Raw genomic sequence first — 25,445 nt, forward strand, 5'->3', positions numbered from 1 at the left:
TTAGAAAAGAACATGTTTCAAAAAACATGTCAATAGGAGCTTTGCTGTCCTGTTAGTAAATGTGTATTTTTCACTGTTTGAAAATAAGATCCAGACCTTCCATTTCCATCCTTGATTTAAATAAAGCTTTAGTATACATACGTTTTACATTTTTGCTTAAAATTCCCAAATTTCATGGTGCCAATAATTTATAAATAGAGCATAACCAGGTTGCCTAGAAAATTACCAGGCAGAATGGACATAATGTACTTGACCTTTTAAAAGACAGCCTTCGGGGCCGTGAGGTCATTGTCAGAGTTGCAAGGAGTGATCCCAAAGGCTCTGAGAGAGGGTTACCCAGGGGAGCTCTCCAGCATTTCAGCCAGATTTAGTTCACCCACCTCCACAGCTAGTTTCCAGAGGCTTCTGTGGACGGGGTGTTCTGATGTGGTTCCTTACAAGAGCTGTGTGTTTCTCAGGGAGCGACCTTAAGGCGGAGACAGAGGCGAGTCTCGGTCTGGGCAGCCGAGCAGAATCCCTCACAGGGGCCAGTGTAACAGTCCTGGGGAGCGGGGGGAAGAGAGCAATTTCAGATGGAGTTTGCACGGCCCCGAATGGACCGTGACCATTGTGTCTAATTGAGAAGCTTGCCTCTGGTCTAGCAAAGCAATAAAGGTAAGCTTAAAAAAGAAACCCTCTCTCGGTGACCCTGGTTGTCACGCTCGCGGTGACAGGGTCGGTTGCGCTAGTGGGCAAACATCTCTGATGAGGGACTCGGTCTTTAAAGTCAGCTGACAAATAAAACCATGCCAGGGTAGTTCTCTTTGGTTTGGTTCTGATTGGCTTTGCTCCACTGGTGCGGGGGAGGCCCGTACCTGCCTGCTGCGAGGCTCGTCACTAGCATTCCAGATGGCCCCTCCTGTCCGCTAAGTGTCACCTACCGGCTAGAACCTCCTGGCCGTGGTTATTCTTGGCTGGAATTCTGCTCAACCCCATTAAGAATTAACCTACAACAGCAATTGAGAGGACCAAGTAGTTTTCTCCCTTGTTCTGTTAATATTTTTTTTTTTTCTCCTGGCTAACACTGATCTTCAGCTCTTAAACCAGCCTCCCTGTGTCCCCAGGCAAAGCCCGATCGGTCGCATGTTCATGGAGTTGTCTCTGTGGGAAGGTTTTTAATATGGAGTTGTTTCTTTAATAGATAAAGACTTGGCCTTTCTTCTTGAGGCACGTTTGGTGCCCGCGCGGTGCCCGGGAACCCCCTCCTTTTCTCCGGGACTCAGGACGTGCGTCCAGGTGAAAGATGGGGCGACAGCCGGGTCCGTGGCTCGTCGGTTTCCGTCCGGGGGCGGGGGCGGGGGCGGCACGGCCCCGTGCTGCTGCCTGTTGCCAGGGTCTGGAAGAACTATTTCCTAAAGTTCGTCCAGCTTTCTAGTTGTTTCTGGAAGAAGGGCGAATGTAGGCCCAGTCCTCCCATCACGGTGAGGAGGAGAAGCTCCGGAAGCTCTGGTGGGCACCGCTCGGTCCGGCGGTTTCTGTGGCTCAGGCTGTGTCCGCGCCGGATCTGTGAGCCTGGACTGGCGCCTGGACATGGCTGCGTTCCACGGGGCTCGGTCTTCCTTTTAACCGTCGACCCCACTCCCAGTTGGCATCCGCCGTCTTCCACGACGCATTGGTACCAGATCGTTTTAGAGTCCGAAGCTGAAAACGACACCTCATTTCTCTCTCCGTGTCAGTTCCCCTCAGCCTTCGAGTTTAACGAGCTGTTCCTGATGACGGTGCTGGACCACCTCTACAGCTGCCTCTTTGGGACTTTCTTATGCGACTGTGAACAGCAGCGGTTCAAAGAGGTACGTGCATTTCGTCTCCCTGCTTTGCTGGCTGCTCGGTGCCCTTCCCGTGGAGGGCCGCCGTCGAAGGGTCTGGAAGCAGAGGGGCCTGGGTCTCGCCCTGCTGCTGTCTGAGCGGAGGCCCTGTGCTAAATGCCCTCCCAGGGTCCCCCGGCCCAGCGCAAGGTGCTCATCTTCCTGGTTGTTGGATGAGAGGCCGTACTTTCTGGGCCCCGGGGCCCAGGGAGCCACAGCTCTCGAGCACTCTAGGGTCAGTACTAGATTCCGGAATGCAAGGCTCCTGCTTGTTGTCCTCTGGGCTGTGGGGCAGAAGGGTGCCAGGGGACTGAGGACAAGTCTGTAGATGAGCCCAGCCTCTCTCTAGGTGGCAAGCTTCTCACAGTTAGACTCACCACTTCCTTTTCTCCTCACTTTGGAGTCAAAGACAGAAACTATCAAAAGTCAGGACGCAGTTTTAAGAATGTCCCCTGGGCGTTCCCATCGTGGCGCAGTGGTTAACGAATCCGACTAGGAACCGTGAGGTTGCGGGTTCAATCCCTGGCCTTGCTTCGTGGGTTGAGGATCCGGCGTTGCCGTGAGCTGTGGTGTAGGTTGCAGACGCGGCTCGGATCCTGCGTTGCTGTGGCTGTGGCCTAGGCTGGCAGCTGTAGCGCTGACTCGACCCCGAGCCTGGGAACCTCCATATGCCGAGGGTGCGGTCCTTAAAAAGAATGTCCCCTGGTTCATAGAAAAGGATTGCTGGCTGCGGGCTCAGCGTGCTGGACCATCAGAGAACTCGGGAGACGGCGGCGGCGGGCCCAGAGCCCAGCTCCCCCTCCCTGGGCAGCCTCCCCTCAGCCAGCCCCTCATCCCGCGCCCACACCCTCTCTGGTCCTCCCCTGCTCTGCTGGCCTTCCCCACGTGGTCTCTCCCCCCCCCCCTTAAAAAAATTTTTTTTATTCTAGTTGGTTTACAATGTTGTGTCCGTTTCTGCAGGGCAGCAAAGTGACCCAGTCACACATGTACATACATTGCTTCTCTCACATTAGCCTCCATCATTACGAGGGACTAGATACAGTTCCCTGTGCTACACAGCAGGACCTCATTGCTTATCCACTCCAAAGGCAAGAGTGTGCATCTGTTAACACCCCGTCCATCCCACTCCCTCCCCGTCCCCCTGGGCAACCACACGTCTGTTCTCCAAGTCCATGAGTTTCTTTTCTGTGGAAAGGGTCATTTGTGCCATATATGAGATTCCATTTATGAGTGATATCATGTGGTGTTTGTCCATCTTTCTGACTTACTTCACTTAGGATGAGAGTCTCTAGGTCCGTCCATGGTGCTGCAGATGGCATTATTTTGTTCTTTTTAATGGCTGAGTAGTAGTCCATTGTGTATATATACCACGTCTTCCTAATCCAATCATCTGCGGATGGGCATTTAGGTTGTTTCCATGTCTTGGCTGTTGTGAATAGTGCTGCAATGAACATAGGGGTGCCCGTGTCTTTTTCAAGGACAGTTTTGTCTGGATAGATGCCCAGCAGTGGGTTGCTGGGTCAGATGGCAGTTCTGTAGTTTTCTGAGGAACCTCCATGCTGTCTTCCTTAGTGCTCGTATCAGTTTACATTCCCACCACCAGTGCAACATCTTTTCATGTGCTCATTGGCTGTCTCTATAGGTGTGTAGACAAATGTTTATTCAGATCCTTTGCCCATTTTTATTTCCATTATCTTTTTATTATTGAGTGAAAGAGTTCCTTATGCATTCTTTATATACACAAGTCCCTTATCAGATGAGATCTGCAAATATTCTCTCCTGTTCTGTGCAGTGTCTTTTCACTATTTTGATGGTGTCATATGAAACACACAAGTCTTTAATTTTGATGAAGTCCAAGTTATGTTTTATTGTTGCTTGTGCCTTTGGAGTCATATCTAAGAAACCATTGCCTAACCCAAGGTCATGAAGATTTAAGCCTATGTTTTCTTCTGAGAGTTTTATACTTTTAGCTCTTATATTTAGGCCTCTGGTCCATTTGGGTTACCTTTTGTATGCGGTGTGAGGTTAAGAGTTCAGCTTCATTTTTTTTTTTTTTTTTTTTTGCATTGGTTATCCAGTTGTCTCAGCACTGTTTGTTGGAAAGACTAGCTTTCTCCCACTGATTTTTTTTTTTTTTTTTTTGGCATCCTTGTTGAAAATCGGTCAACCATAAATGTGCAGGTTCATTTGCGTGCTGTCAGTTCTGCTCCATTGATGTGTCTGTCCAGCCTGTGCCAGTACTGACTGTAGCGACTATTGCAGCTTTGTGGTAGTTTTGAAACTGGGACATGTGAGACGTCTCAGATTTGTTCTTTTTTTCCAAGATGGTTTTGGCTGTTGGGGCTCCTTGAATCACTACTGTTGTTTCTCTTATGAATATAAAATATAAAACAGTCCTAATTGAATTTTCTGTGTCTAGATAACTTGTGAAGAATCAGCTGGCTCGGGAGCAGCAGAATGGCAGAAAACACTCCTGGCCTCACCGTTTGCTCATTTTGACTTTATCACTGTCCTTGACTGATGTTTAGTATTTATGTGCCCCGTCGTGTGTGTGGGTTGGGGTGTTTGCGATGACCACTGCAAAGAGTTTGCAGCATTTCTAAACAGTGTACTGTCCGATTGGGAGGTGGGATCTCTAATTTAACTGTATATTCTCTACACGAGGCCTCTCCAGCCTGCCACCCACAGCTCCCCCTTCCCCTGGCATGGCTGTGATTTTCCAGTGAAAGGATTCTTTCCTGTAAATTCTGCGCATAGCTCCTAATATTAAGTATCACACAAGGAAGCTGCAAATAAGAATAAAAAATGTACTTGTTAGGAGTTCCTGTTGTGGCTCAGCAGGTTAGGAACTCAACTAATATCCACGGGGACGTGGGTTTGATCCCTGGCCTCGCTCAGTGGGTTAAGGATCCTGCATTGCTGTGGCTCTGGCATAGGCCGGCAGCTAAAGCTCCAATTTGACTCCTAGCCTGGGAACCTCCATATGCTGTGGGTGCGGCCCTAAAAAGACAAAAAAAAAAAATGTATTTATTAAATATGGGCCCCCTCATCCAGGGATTTTTCGACCGTTCTTATTCTCCCTTTGTAGAGACACAGTCACAGATGTCACCTACCTCAGCAGGACCTTTTTCTAGGAAGTAACCAATGTGTTTTTAGGTCATGCCCAGCATAAGGGCATGTGTGCAGAGGGGTGGGGTAGGGCTTAATAAATGTTCCTAGCCTTTTTTTTTCTTTTTATGGCTGCTGCTTCAGCGCATGGAAGTTCCCGGGCCAGGGGTTGAATTGGGAGCTGCAGCTGCCGGCCTGCACCACAGCCACGGCAACACCAGATCCGAGCGCATCTGTGCCCTACGCCACGGCTTGCAGCAACGCCCACATCCTTAACCCACTGAGCGGGCCAGGGATCGAATCTGCATCTTCATGGAGGCAGCGCTGGGTCCTTAACCTGCTGAGCCGCAATGCAAACTCCCATAAAAACTTTTTTTCTTCTGCACCCATGGCATGTGGAAATTTCTTGGGCCAGGGATAGAACCCATGCCACAGCAGTGACCCAAGCTGCTGCAGTGACAATGCTGGATCCTTAACCTGACGTGCTACCAGGGAGCTCATAAATGTTCCTGAATTTGTATCATTTGAACTCACTTCATTATTCAAGTCCATTTCTCTACAGGATACAAATTCTTGAGGGTGTGAAGGAAAGTGGAATTTATTCCAGGGTATTTTGTTTTGTGTTTCAGGATGTATATACAAAGACTGTATCTTTATGGTCCTACGTCAATAGCCAGCTTGATGAATTTTCGAATCCCTTCTTTGTGAACTATGAAAACCACGTCCTCTATCCTGTGGCTAGTCTGAGTCATTTGGAATTGTGGGTAAACTATTACGTACGGTGGAATCCGCGAATGAGGCCTCAGGTATTGTTTTGCTTTCCTTTTCAGAAGAGCCAGTCGTTCTGCCCGCGTTTGGATGGTGCGGTAGCGGGGGGTGGTTCTGCCGCAGGTCCCGCCCGGCTCTCGGGGCTCCGTCCGTCCTTCGGGTCCTTCGCGTTCATGGCCCGTAGAGGAGGAGGGTTCGAAGTTAGTGCATTTGCTCCTTAGTCCTTCCACTGACCTGACTCAGTGGTGTCCCCCTCCCTGCCACACCTGTAATGGTGGCCTCTCCTGCGACTGAGGGAACCGTACAGAACGGCGCCCAGCAGGGCCAGGCGGCCCTTGCTGCTGTGCGGTCGCGCTCAGGCCCCTCCGAGGTGAGGGGCCCCCGAGGCCTCGGCCCTGCCTGCCCTGTCCCCGAGCTCTTCCACCAATGGCTCTCTGCCGAGGTGTCCTTTTGAAGTTGAGATTCTGAGGGTTTCCTGTCTCCAGGCCCCCGCATGCACCTCTGCCTCTGCTCTCCACCCGCTCTCTCCTCCCCGCTCCCTCCGTCAGCGTCCTCAAGCCTCTCCAGGCAGGTCGCCTCTGTCTGTTTGCTGGGGCAGCCGTGACAGAGTCCACAGAACGGGTGGGTAACGACAGAAAGTCCTGGGCCCCGGTTCCGGAGGCCGCACGTCCAGGGTTAAGGTGCAGGCAGGATGCGTTCCAGGCCCCTTGCCCTGGCTCGTCGACAGCCTTCTCCTCCCTGTGTCTGCTCACGTCGTCTTCCGTCCGTGCATCTGTGTGTCCACATGTCCCCTCTCTGTCTCTAAGGACCCTACGTCCTTAACCCTGTGATGTCTCTAAGGACCCTGCTTCCCAGCTGGCCACCTTCTAAGTTTAGGCTTCAGCCTGTGGACGTGGGGTAGGGATGGACTCACCTCTTCTAGAATGTACTCAGATCCTTACTTGTCTGAGCCGTCAGCTCCCGACGGTCATGGGGTCGGGAGCCATAGCTGCTCCAAGACGAGGCTCTCCAGGGTGCCCCCAGGCCCCAAGAGCATGGGACAAGCGGCAAGGGGACAGCCCGCCAGGCCCCAGGCACCTGCGCTTTTACCACCTGGCCCACAAGGTCAGAGCAGGGAAGGACGCACCCTGGCCAGGCCCGTCTCTGGCGCTGACTCGATGCCGCTGTGGGCAAGGGCCCTGGGCCCCGAGACCTCTCGGGGGTGCAAGTGGGAAACGGGTCCCTACAGAGCACAGGCACAGTGCTCGCGGGCCGCCAGGGGCTGCCCTTGCTCTCTGCACCCCCACTGTGCTACCCAGAAGGGGGACTGGAAGGCCCAAGAGGGGAGCTGTGACCCGCCTCCCAATGGCCTCTGGAATCGGGGACAAATGAGGCAATGTGCCTTGTTTTGGGGGGCCTCTGCCCTCAGACTCCCACACTGCCATCCCCTCCCTTCTTCTTGGGGTCAAAGTCAGGAGTCTGTTCTTAGCCTCCCGGTGCTGGTTCTCGAGCGCCCTTCTGTGTTGGAGGCCGCCCCCCCAGCCCCCCCCCCCCATTGTGACGCCTACTCAGGTCATCGGTCCCTGTCTCTGCCGTCCCTGTCCTGTCTCCCATCTCTCTGGTCGTTCACTCTCTGGTCTCGTCTGGCTCCTGCCTTCCTGCTTCCTCCCCTGGGTGTCACCATCGGCACCCCTCTGCAGGGGGACATCCCTCTGCAGGGGGATGGCAGGCAGAAACCTGCAGGCCTGGCAGGAGTGGCGTCGCTGGAAGGCTCCCCACCCCGGGCACGTGGTCTGCGGGCAGCCCCTGCAGGATGATGCCCAGCCTGTGAATGAAACGGGTGGGGAGTGGGTGCCCCAAGCAGAAGGGACTGTGCAGGCCTGGCTTCTTCCCAAACCTGGAAGGTTCTGGAATGCAGGAGGGGAGCAGAGGCAGGACCTGATGAGAGGTGAGCAGGGAGGGCAGGTTGGGAGGCCAAGGTCAGAATCTCACCTTCAGGGCAGCAGGAAGAAGTCACTGGCGCATGTTCAGTGCGTGTCCCTGGGCCTGGCTGAGGCTCAGGACGCAGGCCTGTGGCTGCTGTGCAGAGCCCAGACGGGGGACGAGTGAAGCAGGGGTGGTTCCCTGGACCCCACCCCATGCCTCCTGTGCCCCTCGGCTGGCGACTTCCCTCCCCACTCTGTCTCGCTCCTCCAGGGAAACCCCGAGTCTGGGCTCTCTGGGCCCCCGGCAGGTGCCAAGGACAGCTCCTGAGCAAGTGGTCAGATGGGGAGGCCCCGGGGCCCAGGAGAACCCTCCCCCTCCCCCCAGTGGGTTTAGGGGCGGGATGGAGAGACCGAGACCGGGAGGGAGGGGGAGCCGCCCTCCACCAGGGCGCCTGCCTCTGCCCGGGACCCATAAAACAACCCGTCTTTTCAGTCGGCAGAGCTGTTTACACAGATGCACCGACACAAGGTTGGGGGGGGGCTGCCCCTGCCTGCTTGGCCCACAGTCTTGGCTCCTTGTCTCCTCTGGGGACCCAGCCAGCCGGGAAGGAGGGCAGAGTGCGACCAGGGCCAGCCTGGTGCCAGCTGGAGGGCCGGCTGGGGAGGCCGGGTGCTGAGGCCACGTGTCTGCCCGCAGATGCCCATCCACCAGAACCTCAAGGAGCTGCTGGCCATCCGCGCGGAGCTGCAGAAGAGGGTGGAGGACCTGCAGCGGGAGGTGGCCACGCGCGCCTCGTCCTCTTCTGAGCGCGGCTCCTCGCCGGCACACTCGGGCACGCCTGTCCACACCTCGGTGTGACGGCCGGCCCTGCCCTCGGGCCGCCCCGGCGCCCGTCGGTGTGCTAGGTGGCAGCTCCCTCTGTCGTCCAGTGCTGTTGTGTTGTGAACACCTGCTGGCCACCTGCCAGCGCTTGCCCAGCGCGTGGGAGACACTCGGGTGAGTGCCAGGCGACGCCGAGGCTCGAGGCGGGACGTCCTCGTGGAAGAGCAGCCCGCGGGCTCAGGCCCGTGGCCGCGCCCGCCCGCCGCGTTGAAAGGTGACACCTGCTGGAGGACAGACCCCGGCCCCTGCCCGTGCTTCTCCGCGCCAGGGCTCCCCGTGCCCGCTCCGGCCGGCCGGCCGTGTACATAGAGGGTATTTTTAAACGAGAGAAACACGCCTTTATTTTCCTACGCCCTTTTTTTTATGTTGAGGCCGGTCTCCGCGGGGGAGCGGCTTCCCCGGCCCGGCCCCGCCGGGCCTCCAGGCGGCGCGCACGCTGCCTCGTCGCGGTACGTCGGCCCCACGACCTGACTGTGACTGTCCGCCCCCGGCTCTGGCCCCGGCCGCCCGGCTGTCCCCAGGGCTGGCCCGGCGAGCCCCGCGGACGGAGCCCCCACCGCCCCCGGCCTCTGCGGGGCTCGGCCGCGGCGGCGCTCCCTGCGCAAGACGCGCGCCCTCGCGGTATTCCTGCCGCGGCCGCCTGGGGCCCCGGAGGCCGAGGCCGGGAGCCGAGCCCGCGCCTCCCCCGTCTCCGTCTCTGTCGCCGCCCTCAGCCCCCGCCTCGCCTCGCCTCGCGCCGGCCCGTCCCTGGCCGGCCCGTCGGTCTGGGCGGAGTTCCTGACCCATCCGCCGCCGGAGCGCAGAGCCCCCCCCGCGGGCCGTGGCACTGCCCGCCCCTGGGCCCCCCCCCGCCGCTGCGGGCACTCAGCATGCCGCGGGAGGGGCAGCCGCTCCGCGGGCACCTGCGTCGGCGTGCCCGGGCTGCTTTCAGGTTAGGGCATGTGACCCAAAGTCCAACATATTCACCTTATTTTTACCGAAAATTCTTAAAGGTTTTTTACACTCAGCTACTTAGGGAATAGATGTTTTTTCAACTTGGAACCTTCTGATTCTTAGAGAAAATTATCTGGTATCTGTAGGTAGCAAATATTTATTCAAGGTAATTTGATAACCTAAAATCGTCTCCATTTTTATCCTCTGCGGGATTTGTTTCTAAACTGTGGTTTAATTGGTATTAGCTTGTGATTTATGCTTCCAGCCATTAGCTGAAAGCCTAATTATGAATGGATAAACTGGATTAATTGTTGATAATACTGATTTTTTAAAAATGGGGACATTTCCTAATTCCCCCCCCCCCTCGAAATATCACATAATTCCCCCAGCTGCATGAAGACTACTAACCTTGGTGTGGACTGGGTGATGCTTTTGACAGATCCAGAGAAGCCAAGAGGGCTTGTTCATGCCAAGGTCAGCCCCCCCCCCCCGCCCCGCGCTAGGTCCCAGACGCACCCATTCGGTTTGAAAGCAGCACAACAGATCAGTTTTCTTGGTATGTATCACAGAGCTGTTTCTAAAACAACCTGAAGTATAGTTTTGTTACTTAAGCAATTCTTTTTTTTTTTTTCAGTTTTATTTAAGTGTTCTAGAATGTAAAAACCTTTACGGTTCAGATTTTTAAAGACTGGTACAGTATCGTATTTGCCTCATCTGATGCACTGTTTCAATCTGTAATTAAAATGTTTGCTCCATGGTCTCATTTTTGGTTGTCTTTTTTTTTGGCTGTTTTTTTAGGGCCGCACCTGCAGCACATGGAGGTTCCCAGGCTAGGGGTCCAATCCGAGCTACAGCTGCCGGCCTGCACCCCAGCCACAGCAACGCGGGATCCGAGCCGCTTCTGTGACCTACACCACAGCTCGTGGCAACGCCGGATCGTTAACCCACTGAGCAAGGCCAGGGATTGAACCTGCAACCTCATGGTTCCTAGTTGGATTCGTTTCCACTGAGCCACAACGGGAACTCCGAGATTGTCTTTTTTCAAGTATTTTGGTGATTTTTCCCTTGGGGAATATTAGTAAACAGTCAATACAAACTTATCTTGTCCCAAGTACATTAATATATGTAAACTACCCTTATGTGATCGAACTCATTTGGTAAGTTGTAAATGCAGTTTATCACACGATTTGAATGTTTTGGTTGAAATGGGTTACTTTTTTTTTTTTTTTTTTTTTTAGGGCCAAACCCATGGCATATATATGGAGGTTCCCAGGCTAGGGGTCGAATCAGAGTTACAGCTGCCAACCTACACCACAGTCACAGCCACGCCAGATCCAAGCTGCTTCTGCGACCCACACCATAGCTCATGGCAAACTCCAGCTCCTTAACCCACGGAGCAAGGCTAGGGATCCAACCTGCATCCTCATGGATCCTAGTTGGGTTTGCTACTGCTGAGCCACGACGGGAGCTCCGGATTACTCTGGTTTTACAATCTAAACCTCCCTGCACCTTAACCTTCAGAAAACGCTGAAGATTCGAGGACAGGACTGGAGACCCCTGGGAGGCAAGTGCGACCCCGGCCTGTCCTCCCCCCATGCGCTGTCATTACGGCTGCATGCCTGAGCAGCAAGCCTTGGGATGGGGCACAGAACTTCGGCCCAGAAGTCATGTGGGGGTTGGGTTTGAGAACTTGGTACCATTTTATCACAAGGCTGGCATGGCACAAAAATGCCAACCCCCTCACCGTGAACCCCCCCCCCATCTCCCTCGCAATCTCTTCAGGCTGCGAGACACACAGTGTGACAAGGGCACACTTCATTCCCGGCGGACCACGCCACACATGGCAGTGGGTGACGGGCGGGGGCCTGGGCCTGGCACGTCACCCAGGTCAACCCTTGGTGGGTACTGGCTTTCTCTGAAGACAGACAAAGAGGCAGACTTGGGAGTCAGGGGGCCTGCCTCTGCCCACCCCTGTGACATTGGGCACGTCCCTCGGCGTCCAGGCCTCAGCTCCCCTGCACCACGAGGGGCAGCCCGGCCTTCCTGAGAAAGGCCTTTGGCCAGGGAGGGTGGGGAAGGCGGGGAAGGCGGTCGGCTCCCCACGCGTAGGAACCAAGAGCATCGCTCGACAAAGGGCGGGCCTTCGTGCCAGCGGGACACAGGGACTTGTTAGGCTCGGTTTTATTTAATGCAAACACGAGACGGCGTACAACTCACAGGTAATCACAAGCACAGAAAACGGACAGGGGCCGCGGAGCTCAGCCTCCAGCCTCCCTCCTCAGAGCCGGGCTCGCCCCGCGCGCCCCGGGTTCCCAGAACCGCGCAGCCCCCACCCCAGTTAAGCGCACAGGGCTCGGGCGCTGCCAGCTGGCTTTTCTCGTCGCTGTCTCCGCCGGTGCCCGGGATGGGCCCGAGCTGCCAAGGCCCCGTTCGGGCGGACACGGCTCCAAGAGGCCCCGGGCTGAGAGCTCTGCCAGCACCGGTCACAGCGGGCACCAAGCTGGACGCAGAAGGGCAGACGGGGCAGGAGACGGCTTCACAGCGAGCGCTGACGACACCACAGCCAGGCTGTCAGCGCCTTCCCCCTCGGAGGGTCCTGGCTGCAGAGCTAAGGTGACCACGGGGTCACACGGCCACCTCGCTCTTCCCAGTCGCTGCCGTTGACTGTGACTTCTTTGTACACGTCCCAGCTCCCTGGTGGCAGGGAGAGAAGCATCCGACCACGAACAAGCGCTGCCTCGCTCCTCCTCTAAACTGCCGCCCCGATCCCTCCCCAGCTCCTGGTGCAGGACACTGGCCCTCCCTGGGCCCTGAGGCCACCCTGTTCACGCACCAGCAGGCTCAAATGCACAAGTCCTCCACAGGCCTGGCCCATGGGGCCAAGTTGGCAACAATCCAGCCCGTGAGGGTGGGGCGGGGGGGGGGGAGAACGGGCAGCCCTTTGCCCTCCCGGCCCGGGCACCCGGCCTGCCTGGCCTGAGCCTGGGGGCAGGGGCCTCGTGGGGCGCCCCCGCTCTGCAGCCTGCGGTCTCCCTGGGCCTCAGCCAGCGCAGCCGACACCGCCCGGGGACCACGTGGGACCGGCCTGCAGCAGGTGGAGGTGGGCAGGACCCCGCAGGCTCCTTCACAGTAGCTGCGGCTCGAGACGTGAGCTCAACCCGGGACAGCAGCGCAGCTCTGCTCCGGCCCAGCCCAGGCAGCGCCCGCGGGCCCCAGGCGCCCTCCCCCAGGTAGGATGTTTCCCAAACCAAGCCAACGTCCCCCTCCCCATAAACTCCAAGCGACCCGCGGGCAGGCTTCAGGCTTCTCCGTGCGTGCTGGACGGCTGGAGCTCTGCCACCAAATGAGCCCACGCCCGGGTGGGGGGTGAGCACCCCTTCCGTCGTGTGAAACTCGCAAGCACGGCTTAAATGATTCCTAAAAGTGAATCGTGTCAGCTTGGAGACCACACCCAGTCCTCTGGAATCAGATAGGAATCAGGCCTGAGAGCCAAAGCTTCCTACGTGTCCAGAAGATTCAAGTCTCAGGGCGGCCTACTGTGACACGGGTGCTAGCACTTAAATAAGTGAAAAGCCACCACGGGGAGCAGCGCTCAGGAAGCCCAGCAGCTTAAGGGCTGCGACCGGAAGGGAGGAGCAAGTCAAATCAGCGGGCAGGGCGTGCGTGCAGGGTGGGTGCCCTGCCACTCGCTGCTTGGCTCCTGGCCGCTGGGCCCTGCTGAAGGTCCCTCCGGGCCAGGGTGCCCGGCGGCCAGGCACCGCAGCGTGGAGGGGTCACGGGCTGGGTTCACTCTCCTCCCCGCCTCCCCCTCCCAGGCGGCTCAGGCCAGGGGGGCCTGGGGCACCCGTGACCCCGCGGCTCCTGGGGCTGGTCCCGGCTCTCTGGCGAGCGGGGTCTCGGATTTCCGCGGCCCGGCTCCACAGAGGCAGGGTGGGCATGCGAACCAAACTCACAAACACCCCGAGCTCATCTGGGACACTGGGAACGACGAGAAGCCAATGACATTGAAGGAGCAGTGTGGCAGCTGCGGGGCCGCATGAAACTGGGAGCTGGGTGATGAGCGGCGGCCCCACGCGTGCCCACTGCCTGCCCAGCGGGGCTCAGATCCGGGGTGGCTCGGGCGGCGGCGGCTCGGCGGACTGTGTCTGCAGCGCCGAGTACTTCACTAGGAAGAGGAGATGCCTGTTAGAAGGGGGTCCCGTCCTGCCCAGGCAGGAGACACAGATCCACAACCCTGCTCCTCCTGGGCACAGAAATCTGGTCCCCCGTCTGTCTGCCCCGGACACCTGGCCGCTGGCGCCTGCTCTGCGCCCTGGAGACCAGCTCGGCCTGCACGCCCTTATCGGTAAGACGGATGCTCCCGGCGGAGCGGCTGGGGGTTATTGCAAAGAAAGCACTCAGCACAGCACCGGGCCCCTAGGAGATGCTCACACGATGGTGGCCGGGAGTTTAAACACGGACCACGGCGACTGCTGCTGTAGAGTCCATTGTCACGCTTGAAATGCAGCATCCTAAGCGACCATGGGGGGCCCCTGCAAAGGCGCAGGTGGGCTCCCGAGTCCCTGTGTACACCCGCCTGACCTCGGCTGCTGAAACTCCTGCCTGCTCCCTGACTCCCTGGCTGGCGTGCTGAGGCCACAGGATCTGTCTGCCTTGAGACGTCGGCCACCCCAGACCCAGTGCCTGACCTCATGCAGCCTGTGATGGCTGGTGGTCTGCAGCCAGCAAGTGCTTCCTGCGCACAGGCCCCGGGGTAGGGGTGGCCTACTGCCTCTGCCTCTGGCTGTTCTGGGTCTGGGGCGGAGACTCCCCACAGCTCTGTCGGCGGGGCTGATTCTGCGGGCGGGGATCAGAGGCTGGGCACGACAGTGTGCCCAAGTCCCCAGACAGCCCCACCTGTGGGCCCCGCATCCCTGGAGTCTGGCTGGTCAGGGCAGGGTGCGGGGACCCCCACTGCTTGCGCAGCCCGGTTCTGCTCTGTGCTGGCCCCAGCGGCCGGGAGGCTTCCAGCGGGGACAGCAACCTCGAGGGGCTCACCTTGGGGCTCCTCGCACACGACGGCCTCCAGGTTTTCCCCCTTCACGTAGTCCGCGTTGAGACCTTCTGCTCAAGGCAAAGGGCAGAGTTACCAACGCAGCACCAGAGGGTCCCCAGCCATGATGGAGAACTCCGGAAACACTCCAACCCCCTTTATCAGCCTCAGACTCCCGCACCCGGGGCCACACAGCGTCCTGGTCCCCGGATCTGGGTGAGGAGCGGCCGGGAAGGTGGTGCCCCACCCAGGAGTTCTCACCATCAGCCTCAGAAGTGACACCAGGCAAAGGCCCCGACCGCCACCTCACCCCCCCACCCAGGGCAGGTGCCACCATGTGTGGGACTGTGGGCCACATGGCAGCTCCCCAGTTGGGGCACCCGATGGCGCAGCTCAGTGCCACCCATGGGTCCACGTGCCAGGACAAGGGAGGCAAAGAGGGAGCTAAGCGCTGCATGAGTGGCTGATGGAGGCGGAGCGGGATGGGGCGGGTGATGGGATGCCCTCACGACGGAGATGCTGGCGGGAGGAAGTGCTGTCCCTGCCGCGGTGTGGACGGCCCAGGGACACCGACAGCTTGTTCCGGTCTCGTTCGTTATCTGGGCTCCCCCCTCCACCCCTACCCCCCCGGCCTACTGCCCAGGGGGCCCTCAGGCTAGAAAGCACGCTCTGCCTGCCAGCACCCGGACGCCACCTGCGGAGACTCAAGAGCCTGTGTTCCCGCCCCCAATAAACCCGCGGTGGGGGCAAACTGGGCCACGTTCTAAGCAATCAACTGACTGAACAGGCACCAGCGTCAGTCACTCCACCGTCCTGGGCTGCATCTAGGCCCTCCTCATAGAAAGGGCCGCCCACCCGGCCTGGTGCTAATGGGCAGGCCTGGCAGGATGGGTGAAAGAGCCCATGGAAGGTGTTCCCCGCTGCCAGGCAGGGGCCAGGGGATGCGCCCCGCGCCTCCCGATGGCTGCCCAGCTGCCAAGCCGGTGGGCACCGGCCGTCTCCCGCCCCGGGGCAGCCCCTGGTTCTCTCAGGGGCGGCCGTCAGTGGGCAGCTGAGCCCCAGACAGGACCTCTGCCCCCGGCCCAGCATCCCTGAAACGCAGCCACACCCAACCCCGCCTCATATGGGGAGAAGGAAAAGTGAGAGTGGTCACAGCCAAGTTGGGGAGGACCAGGGAAGGGGCAGGGGGGTGGCAAGAAGGAAGGAGCGCAGCGAGGAGGGGAGGGCTGGACGATGAAGTGCACGTAGAGGCCAAAGCAGAAGAGGAAAATGAGTGAGTCAAAGCACGTTGTTACCTTGACCTTCTGCTGCATCTGAAGGCAAGACACAAAGCTTAGGACCCAGGAGCAAGAACTCAGCCCCTGGCAACAAACCATGTGGGCTTTCCGCGCCACGCGCTGACCCTTGGCACTGAGGGCAGAGACAGAGGAAGCAGAGGGTCCCCAAGGCCAGGGCCTCTTTGGCGGCAGTGAGACGGGAAGCCCCTGAGCACCACGGTGGGGTCAGGCCCTCCCAGCAGTCACGTGCCGTCACGGGCCGTCCCCCGGGTCTTGCCAGTGCAACGAGTGCAGAGCGGTTTCTGTTCTGCGTCCCCGGAATCTGCGGCGCAGTTGCTGCTCCGCGCTCGCCGTGCAGTGGGCTTTCTCCCCTGCCCGCCCCGGGTCTCTGCCCCGCGGTTTCTGCTCAGCTTCCCCAACGTCCCCGCTCTGGGCAGAGTTTTGGCAGGAAGGGCGGCGAGAGGACCCCATCCTGACCCTCAGCTTCCCAGGGGCTTAGCCACCCCGCCAACATCCACGGGGCTCCTCCGGACTCCAGCCGGGCCCAGGAGCAGGAGGCACCACGCCCGAAACACACGCGGTCCGCACGCACGGAGCTGGCAGCTCAGAGGGATGGGGGCGGCCCGCTCCCGCCCCGCCGGCCCCGCAGCAGGCCGGCAGGGGGCGCTGTGGCGGCACGAGACACAGCCTCTGGGCTGGACGGTGGAAGGACGTGGGGGCAGCTAGGTGAGGCGAGGGCACAGCGGAGAGGACTCTGGAGAGGGCAGAGTGCACCCAGGGAGGTCAGTGCGGCCGTGGAGACGGGCTTCGGCGGACAGGGGCCCGGGGAAGACAAGGGCTGTGATGGAGCCAGACCATGAAGGGCTCTGAACGGCAGGACCTGGAGGGCGGCGGGAAGGAATTGGGGTGGGGGGGGCCAGGCAGAGCTGTCCCTGTGCACTTTACACAGGTCCCCGGGGCTGCTCAGTGCAGGGAGAAGCAGGCGGGAGGGAGGGGGAAGCAGCCAGATGGAGGACAGGGCAGTGGGGATGGAAAGGCGCCCCCCGACGTGCTGATGGAATTCGGGACGGAGGCCACGGACGCGGGAGCGGACCCGACTTGGACAATGGGAAGCCCGTGCTGGCCACACAGGGAGCGGCCACAGAAGCGAAACTAGAAGTGGTGGCAGTTACTCGCATGAAAGGCCAGCTGAGGGACGGAGGGCCGTGCGGGGCCAGCGATGCCATCGGCGGCAGGCGGAGGGCAAAGTGCGGGGGGCCGGCCTTTGGGCAGATCGGGAGCCGCAGCCCGCGGCCCAGCAACCCCCCGGCCCCGCGGCCGCCCGGAGAGAGGTGGCGTCCACGCCCTCCGGGCCTGCTGCCTGAGCCTTCGCTGGCCACAGGGCCCCTTCCTGGTGGTTTCTCCTCCCCGGGCCCCACCTCAACCCTCAGGGCGGTGCACCAAGGCCTTCGTATTCTCCCCTTTCACTGGGCTTTGCTCACGGATGCAATCTGCCAAACCTCACCCCTGTTTGTTTTAGGGAACAGGTGTGAAAAGAATGTATTTTCACTTCACCTTATTGCCTCCCTAACAGATACAACCCAGCCTGCTATTCTGGGGTGGGGAAATCAACCTTTTTTTTTTGTTTTTTAATGATGATTATTTTTTCCATCAGAGCTGGTTTACGGTGTTCTGTCAGCTTTCGACTGTACGGCCAGCTGACCCAGTCCCACATCCACGTACGCATTCTTTTTCCTCACATGATCATGCTCCATCCTAAGCGACTAGATCGAGTTCCCTGTGCTACACGGCCGGCTCTCAGCGCTTAGCCACTCCAAAGGCAACAGTTTGCATCTCTGGAAATTAACCTTTCTTCCCGCCCCTCCTAGTTCCCCGCTTTGCCTTCCAGCCCGGATCCATTGCTTCCCATCTGGAGCGAGTTCCTTCAACAGCCCCCTCAGGCTCGTCCCCGCGGCATGAAGGAGGGCGCCGTGGCAGCTGCCCTGTCGGGCCAGGGCAGGCAGGGGCAGCGTGCAGTGCCCAGGAAGCCATTCTTACTCTAACTTTAGGCCCAGCCTTTAGTCTCTCGTACCCAACGTGCATTCTAAAGTCCCATCTCACTGCTGGGATATGATGCTGAACCGGGGTGAATGGTGGCGCCTGAGGGATAAGGCCACGCTCTCGTCCCTGGAACCTGTGGACGTGGCGTTATTTGGGAAAACGGTCTTTGCAGAGCTAATGAACTGAAGGATCTTGAGATAAGATCAGCCTGGATTTAGGGTGGGTCTGACATCCAATGACAAGTGCCCTTTTAAGAGACAGAAGATGACAGAGGAGAAGCCACCTGCAGACAGAGGCAGCAGCAAGCTGGAGGAAGAGGGAAGCACCCTCCCCCAGAGGGGGACCCGCCCCGCTGACCCCCTGACCTTGGACTTCTGGCCTCCACAACTGGAAGAGAATAAATAGGTTTTGAGCCACTCAGTTTCTTTGCTTTTGAGCAAAGGCCTAAGGCCAACGCGGCCTCCAGCTCTGCGCTCCCTGGGACTCCTCCTCTCACCCGACGCCACAAGCCAAGCTTCTGGATCCACTGTGGCGGGCGGGACAGGACCCCCCAGCAGGGCCACTGGAGCAGATGTGCAGGCTGTGCACTGAGATGTGAACGGTGTCTCTGGAGCCTGCGGCGCTCTCTGCGGCGGCCCCGGTCATGAACACGGTACAAGAAGCAAGGCAGCAAACATGAGGCCAGATGAAAAAACCAGCTCTACACACACACGCAAAGCATTCTGGGACCCAAGTCTGTCTTCCGAGAAGCTCCACTCCAGGCCCAGAGCAAGGCCGGGGCGGGGGTGGGGGGGCTCACAGGGGACGACTTCTCCCACTTGAACTAACAATCGCCCGTCTTCAGCGAGGCTCATCAAACAGCGACACATCTGCGCTGTGCTTATAAAGCCACCGAGCGTGGTCTCGTTCACTCTCGACAGGGTCCCCCACGGGCTCCCCCAACACAGGCTCCTGGGAGACATCCCACATAAGTAACTATTCCGTCTATGCGCCACAGAGAGCCCCGCAGCTACAGCCGAAGCAGCCCTGTGTCACCAAGCTGCTGTGGACAGGTGGGGACCACAGGCGCGTCTTCCCCCTACATCCCGGCTCCTTTAAAACCATTCTCGACTCCATACGCTGCCTGATCCTCCTGGGACCGGAGGGGATGGTGGGCGCTGGCTTGCCCCACGGTGCCACTGCGGGCTCTGAGACCCCGGCGACACTGCCTTCTGCCTCCAACGGCCCCCGGCCCCTGGGGTGCGACCCCGAGCCTCGGGGAAATTCAGGGAGAAACCCAGGGGTCACTTGGGCTTCCGGGAGCTGAACCCCTCGGAAGATCAACGTCATTGAGTCCAGCCCAATCCTCCCTTCCGGGCTGGTTCACGCTTCCGTCTGGCCTGCGTCTGTCCCCAGGGGGTCACGGACAGGAACGGGAGGGCACAGCCGCAAGGGGCCGCGGGGCAGAGCCACTTACGCTGAATGCTGAAGCAGAACTTCTTCTGCTGGTAGGAGATGTAGCTGGACACGGCGCCGATGAGAGCCATGGCCAGAGCGCTGGCCACGCCGGCGATGGTGCCGGTCTCTGCCGACATTCCTGGGCGAGGTTGGGGAGAGACGCGGGTCAGGCCGCCCAGCTGAGCTTGTTCAAACGCCCGTGACCCCCAAGCCAGTGCTGCCTGCTGCCTGTCTGGATGGACCCTGTGAACGGCTGGAAAGGTGGCCGTACAACTGGCGCAGCCCCGCCCTCCCCGAGGCCCAGACAGGCCGGGGGGGGGGTGCTTCCCGTGGGGCCACCTCCCTGGGAACCAGACTCTGATGCGGATCTCCCTTCAATGGCTGCAGCCTGCCGTCGGCCGCACGGTTCTCTGGCGGAAACAGGGTGGGCCCGGGGAAGCATGAACCCCAGGACTCACTCCAACTCACCGGATTCCGAGTCACCGTTGCTGCCATACCCGGCATCACCTGCAGAAAGGACAAAAAGCTCTCAGTGTCTGCTGTGACCACCGGCTCAGGAGCGACAGCTCCTTCCCGACTCGCTGACCCTTCTGAGTCCACCTGTGCCAAAGGCCCCAGCCGGCATCTCTGACTGTAGCAAGACCTGCTTCCTTCCGCCCATCACCTGCCAAGCCCAGGCTGCCAGGTGGAACTTTGTATCTTCCAAATGCCGGCGCCCGTGCCCCGAACGTGTTACATCCTGGCGCTCTCTGCAATCCACGGGGGCAGGGGCACCCAGCCCCATTACTGCAGGGGGGCGGGGGCAGGTGCTGAGGGATTTGCCGGCAACAGAGCCCCCACCAGGCCCCAGCTTGACTCCGAACAGCGCTGTGCATGTCCCGTGAGCCACAGCCTCCTGTACTGTTTATCTAAATCCAGAAACACAGTGATGAAAGACCAGCATGAAGATAACCCATCATCCTACCACTACCCGGAGAGATCACAGTTCCCATCTGTCTGCTTTCCTCCCGCGCCTGGCCCTTCGCACGCGTTCCTTCACATCCAGATGCTTCTGTTCCTGTCACTTAGGCACACACGCAGCGCCCTCCCCATGTGCTGCAGGATTACGTGCTGTCAGGAGGTTTCCAGGCGGGCACAGAGTTGGAGCTGTTCTTGAAACATAAACCGAGGCAGGCTGACAATCCGGTTATCTAGTATTTTGCAATCCCGCAGAGACGGGGACTAGATGAGTGGCTGCCAGGGGTCAGGGAGGGTGAAGGAGGATGGAGCTGGCTGTGATTAGAAAGGGACACGGAAGGACCCTGCGGTGACAGAGCTGTTCTTTGCTTGCGTGACAAAACTTCACAAAACTAAGCACGTTCACACACTCACACGCGCTGCCCAGACGGCAGCTCCCTGACAAGCACCTGGTGCCATTTGGGGACATGAACTAGCCTGGAGCGCGCCCTTCCGGGTGCCCTCTTGCTCCCGGGGACAGAACGCTCGTGAAGGGAGGGAGACTGTTCCCAGAGCCCGGGGCTCTCGGGGCAGCCGCTCTGGGCTGGAGGCCACGGCCTCTGACATTTCCTTCACAATCAACGAACCCGGGGGGATGTAGGTTCACGAAATGTCACAAACGCACCCCCTCCGGTGGGGGACTCTGCGGGCGGGCGGGCGGGAGTGGGGCTGTTTGGGGATTCTCTGTACGACGTGCTGCGTTTTGCTGGGAACCGAAAATTGCTCTAAAAAATTAAAGTCTATTAAAAAAAAATCTTGGAGGAGAAAATGAGGTTTGCTCTGTTCCCACCTGGGGCTGAGTCCTTGAGTTACAGGCATTTTACAGACACACCCGTGATGGGAAATGACGGGTTATTTGCAAAACAAGAAGCACGGGCATTTGCAAAGACACAATCCTGCTGCGGGAGAAAGCAGAGCTGAGAGGAGGACACGAGTCCCTGGCCTGTCAGCAGTGAGGTCACCTGTGAGGACGTGGGGTCCAGCTGTGCTGGCCCATCACCGGTCCCTTCTTCTGTGCCGGAGGTGGCCACTGTCAAGGGTAGCGGTGAGCCCCCCCCCCCCCAACAGGCGTCCTCTGCTGACGGATTCACGCCACTCGCTTTCCCGGGAGGAATGAGCAGTTGAGCCCACTCTTTCTTTCCCCTCGAGGTGGAATGAAGCTCAGTGTTCCCAAGTCCCTCTTTCCTTATTAATACTTGGTCACGAGGATTCCTTCCCAACAACTTGAACCTCACAATCTGTATGGCCACGAGCTACGGTGACAGTGATGGTGTTACACGAAATGGAAACAGGAAGGCTCCCTGCCTACCACGCCTCCAAGGGGCACAGGGAGAGGCCTGGCTGCCCCGGGCTATCAGAAGACCCAAAAGCTCAATTCTTCAGGCTCCAGGGATTCCTGACTATCTGACCACCTGCGACTGTACAACAGCAGTATCCCAGGAAGACGACACGCAAATGTTATTCCCGCTCAAAAAAAGTCACCCTGGCCGGGGCTCAAATGGGCGCTTGGGCTGAAGATAGTGTGAGGTTCAAGTACCACTGGAAAATAACAACCCAGTCCTTCTAGATCCTTCCATCCCTTCTAGTTATATGAACTGGAAGTCAGCCATAAAGGCTTGCCGCTGGAGTAAGCGGAGCCAGTGTCGTGGTCTTGATTCCTGCTTGTCTACTGAGTTCTGTTCACTTCCTCCGAGCACAGCCTGAATCCCGTTCCTTTACAAAATGTACGTAGGCCAATTGATGACCCACTGACCCACCAAATGTATCCAAACCAACACCACCCACGGAAGTCAGTTTCCAATAACGGTAAAATGGATGAAGCCATAAAAGCGCTAACTTCCTCAAGCTGACCCTAAAGAACTGGAAAAGACCAAATGCACATCAAAAGGGAAGACTTCAGTACAACAAAAAGACAGGAAACAAAAGAAAACAAATGGATAACTGGATCTCATCAAGATTAAAACTCCTTGTGCTTCATAGGACGTCACCAAGAAAGTGGAAAGACGACGCACAAAATGGAAAGAGACACTGGCAAATCCTATAGGTGACAAGGGACAGGTATTTAGGATAAAGAACTTCTACAACTCAATAAAAAAGCCAACAATTCAATTTACAAATGGACAAAGGGTGTGCAGACACTTCTCTGGAGAGATACGCGAATGGCCAAGAAGCACATGACAAGATGCTCGGCATCCTCAGTCATCAGGGACTCAACCTGCCATGAGCTCCCACTTCACACGCACGCGGATGGCCAGGATCCAAGAAAAGGTAAATGAGTGTGCGTGAATAAACCGGACCTTTCAGACACCGCTGTGGGAAGCAGGCTGGGCTTCCCTCTCAAAGGTAAACACACTGTCATCACAAGACGGAACGACACCGCGTCTAGACACACGTGACACCCAAGAGAACTGAAAACACGCGCCCACACGAAACCGGTGCACTGATCCCATTGCGGCAAAAAGTGGAAAGGATGCCAAGGTTCACCTGCTGGCGAAAAGGTCACTGAGATGGTTTGGAGTCATCCTCCCTAATACAAAGAGAGTCCCTCCGCATGAATGAGAAGAGATGCGGACGCCAGTTAAGGCCGGGCAAGCGGCACCGACACGAAGCAGCGTGTCCATAAGACAAAAAGGCGAAAAGTATTTCGCGTCTTGAATTCCCCAAAAGCTAACATTTAGACAGGAGAGCATCTTGTACTGAGATCAAATGCGCAAAGGTTACAAAACCGGAGTCCCCAGGGACAGGGTGTGTGTGAGCAGACGGGTACCTGTTGACTTCCCAGGGCTGGACAAGGGAGCGGGTTCCATCTTCCCGGAGCACCATCTGGCAGAGCCCTTGAAGGGCTGCATCTTTCAAAAGTTACACTGCCTGTGACGGCGCCAGTCACGTTCTAGGAATTTGACAGACTATCAAGGTTTTGCACATGTGGCGAGGGCGTCTTCACGGTGGCACTGCGTACAGCAGTCACGAGCTGGAGGGGGAGTCTCCCTGGACAAAGGGAGACCCGGTTAAATAAGGTCCAGAAAGACACTGTAGTGTGACGGGGGACACGATGCCTCAGAGCACCCTTAATGACGGAAAAAGACACTCCGGGTGTTCCGGAATAAATAACCGGTGTTCGAAGGGGAGCATCGCCCCGTTTTTGTAAAAATAAACACAAACATTTATGAATGCATACTTTACGCACAGAGAAAGTACTGCGAGCACATACGCCCGAGTATCACTAGTGATGCTTCCTAGACGGTGAAACAATACACAAGTATTTTTCATATAACTTTTTGAAATGTCTAAAATCTGCACGCTTCATGCAACTCCAGCCACCTCTATTTCCCCACAACTGGAGAGTGGCTATTTCACAGGTCGCTGGTGGGATCCTCAGTTTCAAGGACAGTATGTTTTAGATACTCGTGACTCCAGAAGGCAGGCGAGGATACATCAGTCGCCATCACATACCAAAGCGTCTCGAGTCGCCTCCTAGGTACTAGAAATTCCCCACTTCAGCCTACCCCACAGAACCACAGCTAGGGCTTTCTGATTTTTTAAATGTATTTTCATTATAGAAGAAGTGGCAGCAGAAAGGCAAAATAATTTTTTAAATTGAAAAATGAATAAAGAGGACAAAAACACCTGCTGCAAATGACCGATGGTTACAAAGCCAAACTGAACTGAGAACCACCAGCCAGACCCCGGCGGCGCAGGCAGACCGCAGCGGCTGCCGCTCCTCCCGGCTCCGGAGTCTCCAAGGCCCAGTCCGCCTCCATCTCCCACCTCCGGGAAGAGGATGCGCGGCCTGCCTTCTAGACGATGTGGCAGGTGCCCTGTCCCACGTGACCCCGAGCCCCGCAATCCGCCTTCCTAGGTTGAGCTGCCAAGACACAGAGAAGTGACCTCCGAGAGGGGCCCTGTGTTCATGCTGCACGTGTGTGTGTGTTGGGAGCAGAGGCTCTGAGGGGCTAAGTGGGTCTCTTCACATTCTAGAACACTTCAACCAGAGAGGCGTCCCTCAATCTGAAACAATCTATTTCTTTCTGTTATAAAAGCTGAAAAAGATATGGAAACGGGTCCGAAGAAGGCAGAGACACATGAAGACGAGTGCTCCAGAGGCGGCTGTTCAGAGGGACTCGGCCGTCTGGGGGCAGATCACTAACTGTTCGGCTCCCACAGTGAGCAGAGCACCTGGGGGACTTGGTGGTCACCAAGTCGCCAGCAGATGTCTGGTGGCTTTTAGCCAGTATTTCTCCGGCCAGCCTTTCCTTCAGCCCTTTGCTGTGGCTGTGTCCCCATTGAGACCCAGCTCCCTGTTGCGTGAGACTAACTCGATGGCTTGTAAGGGGCCACAAGAGGCCCAGATACTTCAACAGAGTAACTGTAAACACAGTAAAAATGGAAGAGTTCTTTAAGGACCCGCCAGGGAGCGTGTCGAACAGAATGTGGCGTTATCTATACAAGGACAAGTTAAGAAGGAACGACGTACGGAGCCGCGCGATAACGTGGGCGGACCCTGACAGCATGTAAATGATTCCATGTAAATGACGTCCAGGAGCTCCCTGGTGGCTCAGGGGGTTAAGGATCTGGTGTTGTCACAGCTGTGGCCCAGGTCACTGCTATGGCACAGGTCTGATCCCCAGCTTGGGAACTTCTGCATGCTGCAGGTGCTGCCAAATTTCAATATGTAATAAATAAGGTCCCTAAAGTAGTTGACTTCATAGCGACAGAAGGCACAAGAGTGGCTACTGCGGACTGGGGAGGGGAGGAGGCGGCCTGGCTGCTTCCGTTTGGGAAGATGGATGCTGCTGAGGGTTGTACTTCAAGCCACTGAATCGTACGCTTCCGATGGTTAAAATGGTAAATGGTACGTAACTGTTTCCCAAATAAAGTTTAAACTCAGTAAGGAGCCCTGGTGCCGTGCGTGCCATCACAAGAGAAACGACGAGAATGAAGATGCAGGGGCACGAAGCAGTGTGCCGAGTCCAGGCACGTGCAGGGCGAGGGCAGCGCCGAGGAAGCCGTCTAAGCAAAGCCCTGGGAGGGATTCAAAGCCCGAGGTCCCGCGTCTGGAGCGCAAAAGCGCTCGAAGTTACCGTCAACTAACTGACCACAGCGAATGGACGGCTTCGCATTTACCCCCGGGCACTAAAGGTGACGGGTCCCGCCTCACCCGTGGGGACACTTCCGACACCGGCATGAGGCCCAAATACCTGTAAGACAGTGTCTGCAGCTCTT

At 57.7% G+C, this 25,445-nt stretch overlaps 2 protein-coding genes across 7 annotated transcripts in view; one reads left to right on the plus strand and one right to left on the minus strand.

Annotated features, from left to right (window-relative positions):
* Positions 1-10,203, plus strand: part of MTMR1 (myotubularin related protein 1) — a 60,499-nt gene extending 50,296 nt beyond the window's left edge. Inside the window, 3 exon segments of the mRNA XM_013991042.2 lie at positions 1,716-1,829; positions 5,582-5,758; positions 8,322-10,203. Coding sequence (XP_013846496.2) covers positions 1,716-1,829; positions 5,582-5,758; positions 8,322-8,483 — 453 coding nt within the window. The 3' untranslated portion in view covers positions 8,484-10,203.
* The window catches only part of CD99L2 (CD99 molecule like 2), a 79,322-nt gene continuing 65,481 nt past the window's right edge, over positions 11,605-25,445 (minus strand). For 4 of the 6 annotated variants that reach the window (XM_003135467.4, XM_013991049.2, XM_021080511.1 and 1 more), the window contains 5 exons: positions 19,695-19,733; positions 19,246-19,365; positions 15,768-15,785; positions 14,478-14,543; positions 11,605-13,605 (listed from right to left, as the gene is read on the minus strand). In XM_003135467.4, the coding sequence (XP_003135515.1) occupies positions 13,541-13,605; positions 14,478-14,543; positions 15,768-15,785; positions 19,246-19,365; positions 19,695-19,733 (308 nt within the window). In that variant the 3' untranslated portion in view covers positions 11,605-13,540. Of the gene's footprint in view, positions 13,606-14,477; positions 14,544-15,767; positions 15,786-17,373; positions 18,416-19,245; positions 19,366-19,694; positions 19,734-25,445 lie in introns of those variants that run through there. The other 2 variants (XM_003135466.4, XM_013991048.2) reach the window with 2 other exon arrangements.

The sequence above is a fragment of the Sus scrofa genome, chromosome X (assembly GCF_000003025.6).
Source record: "Sus scrofa isolate TJ Tabasco breed Duroc chromosome X, Sscrofa11.1, whole genome shotgun sequence".
Classification (NCBI taxonomy): Eukaryota; Metazoa; Chordata; class Mammalia; order Artiodactyla; family Suidae; genus Sus; species Sus scrofa.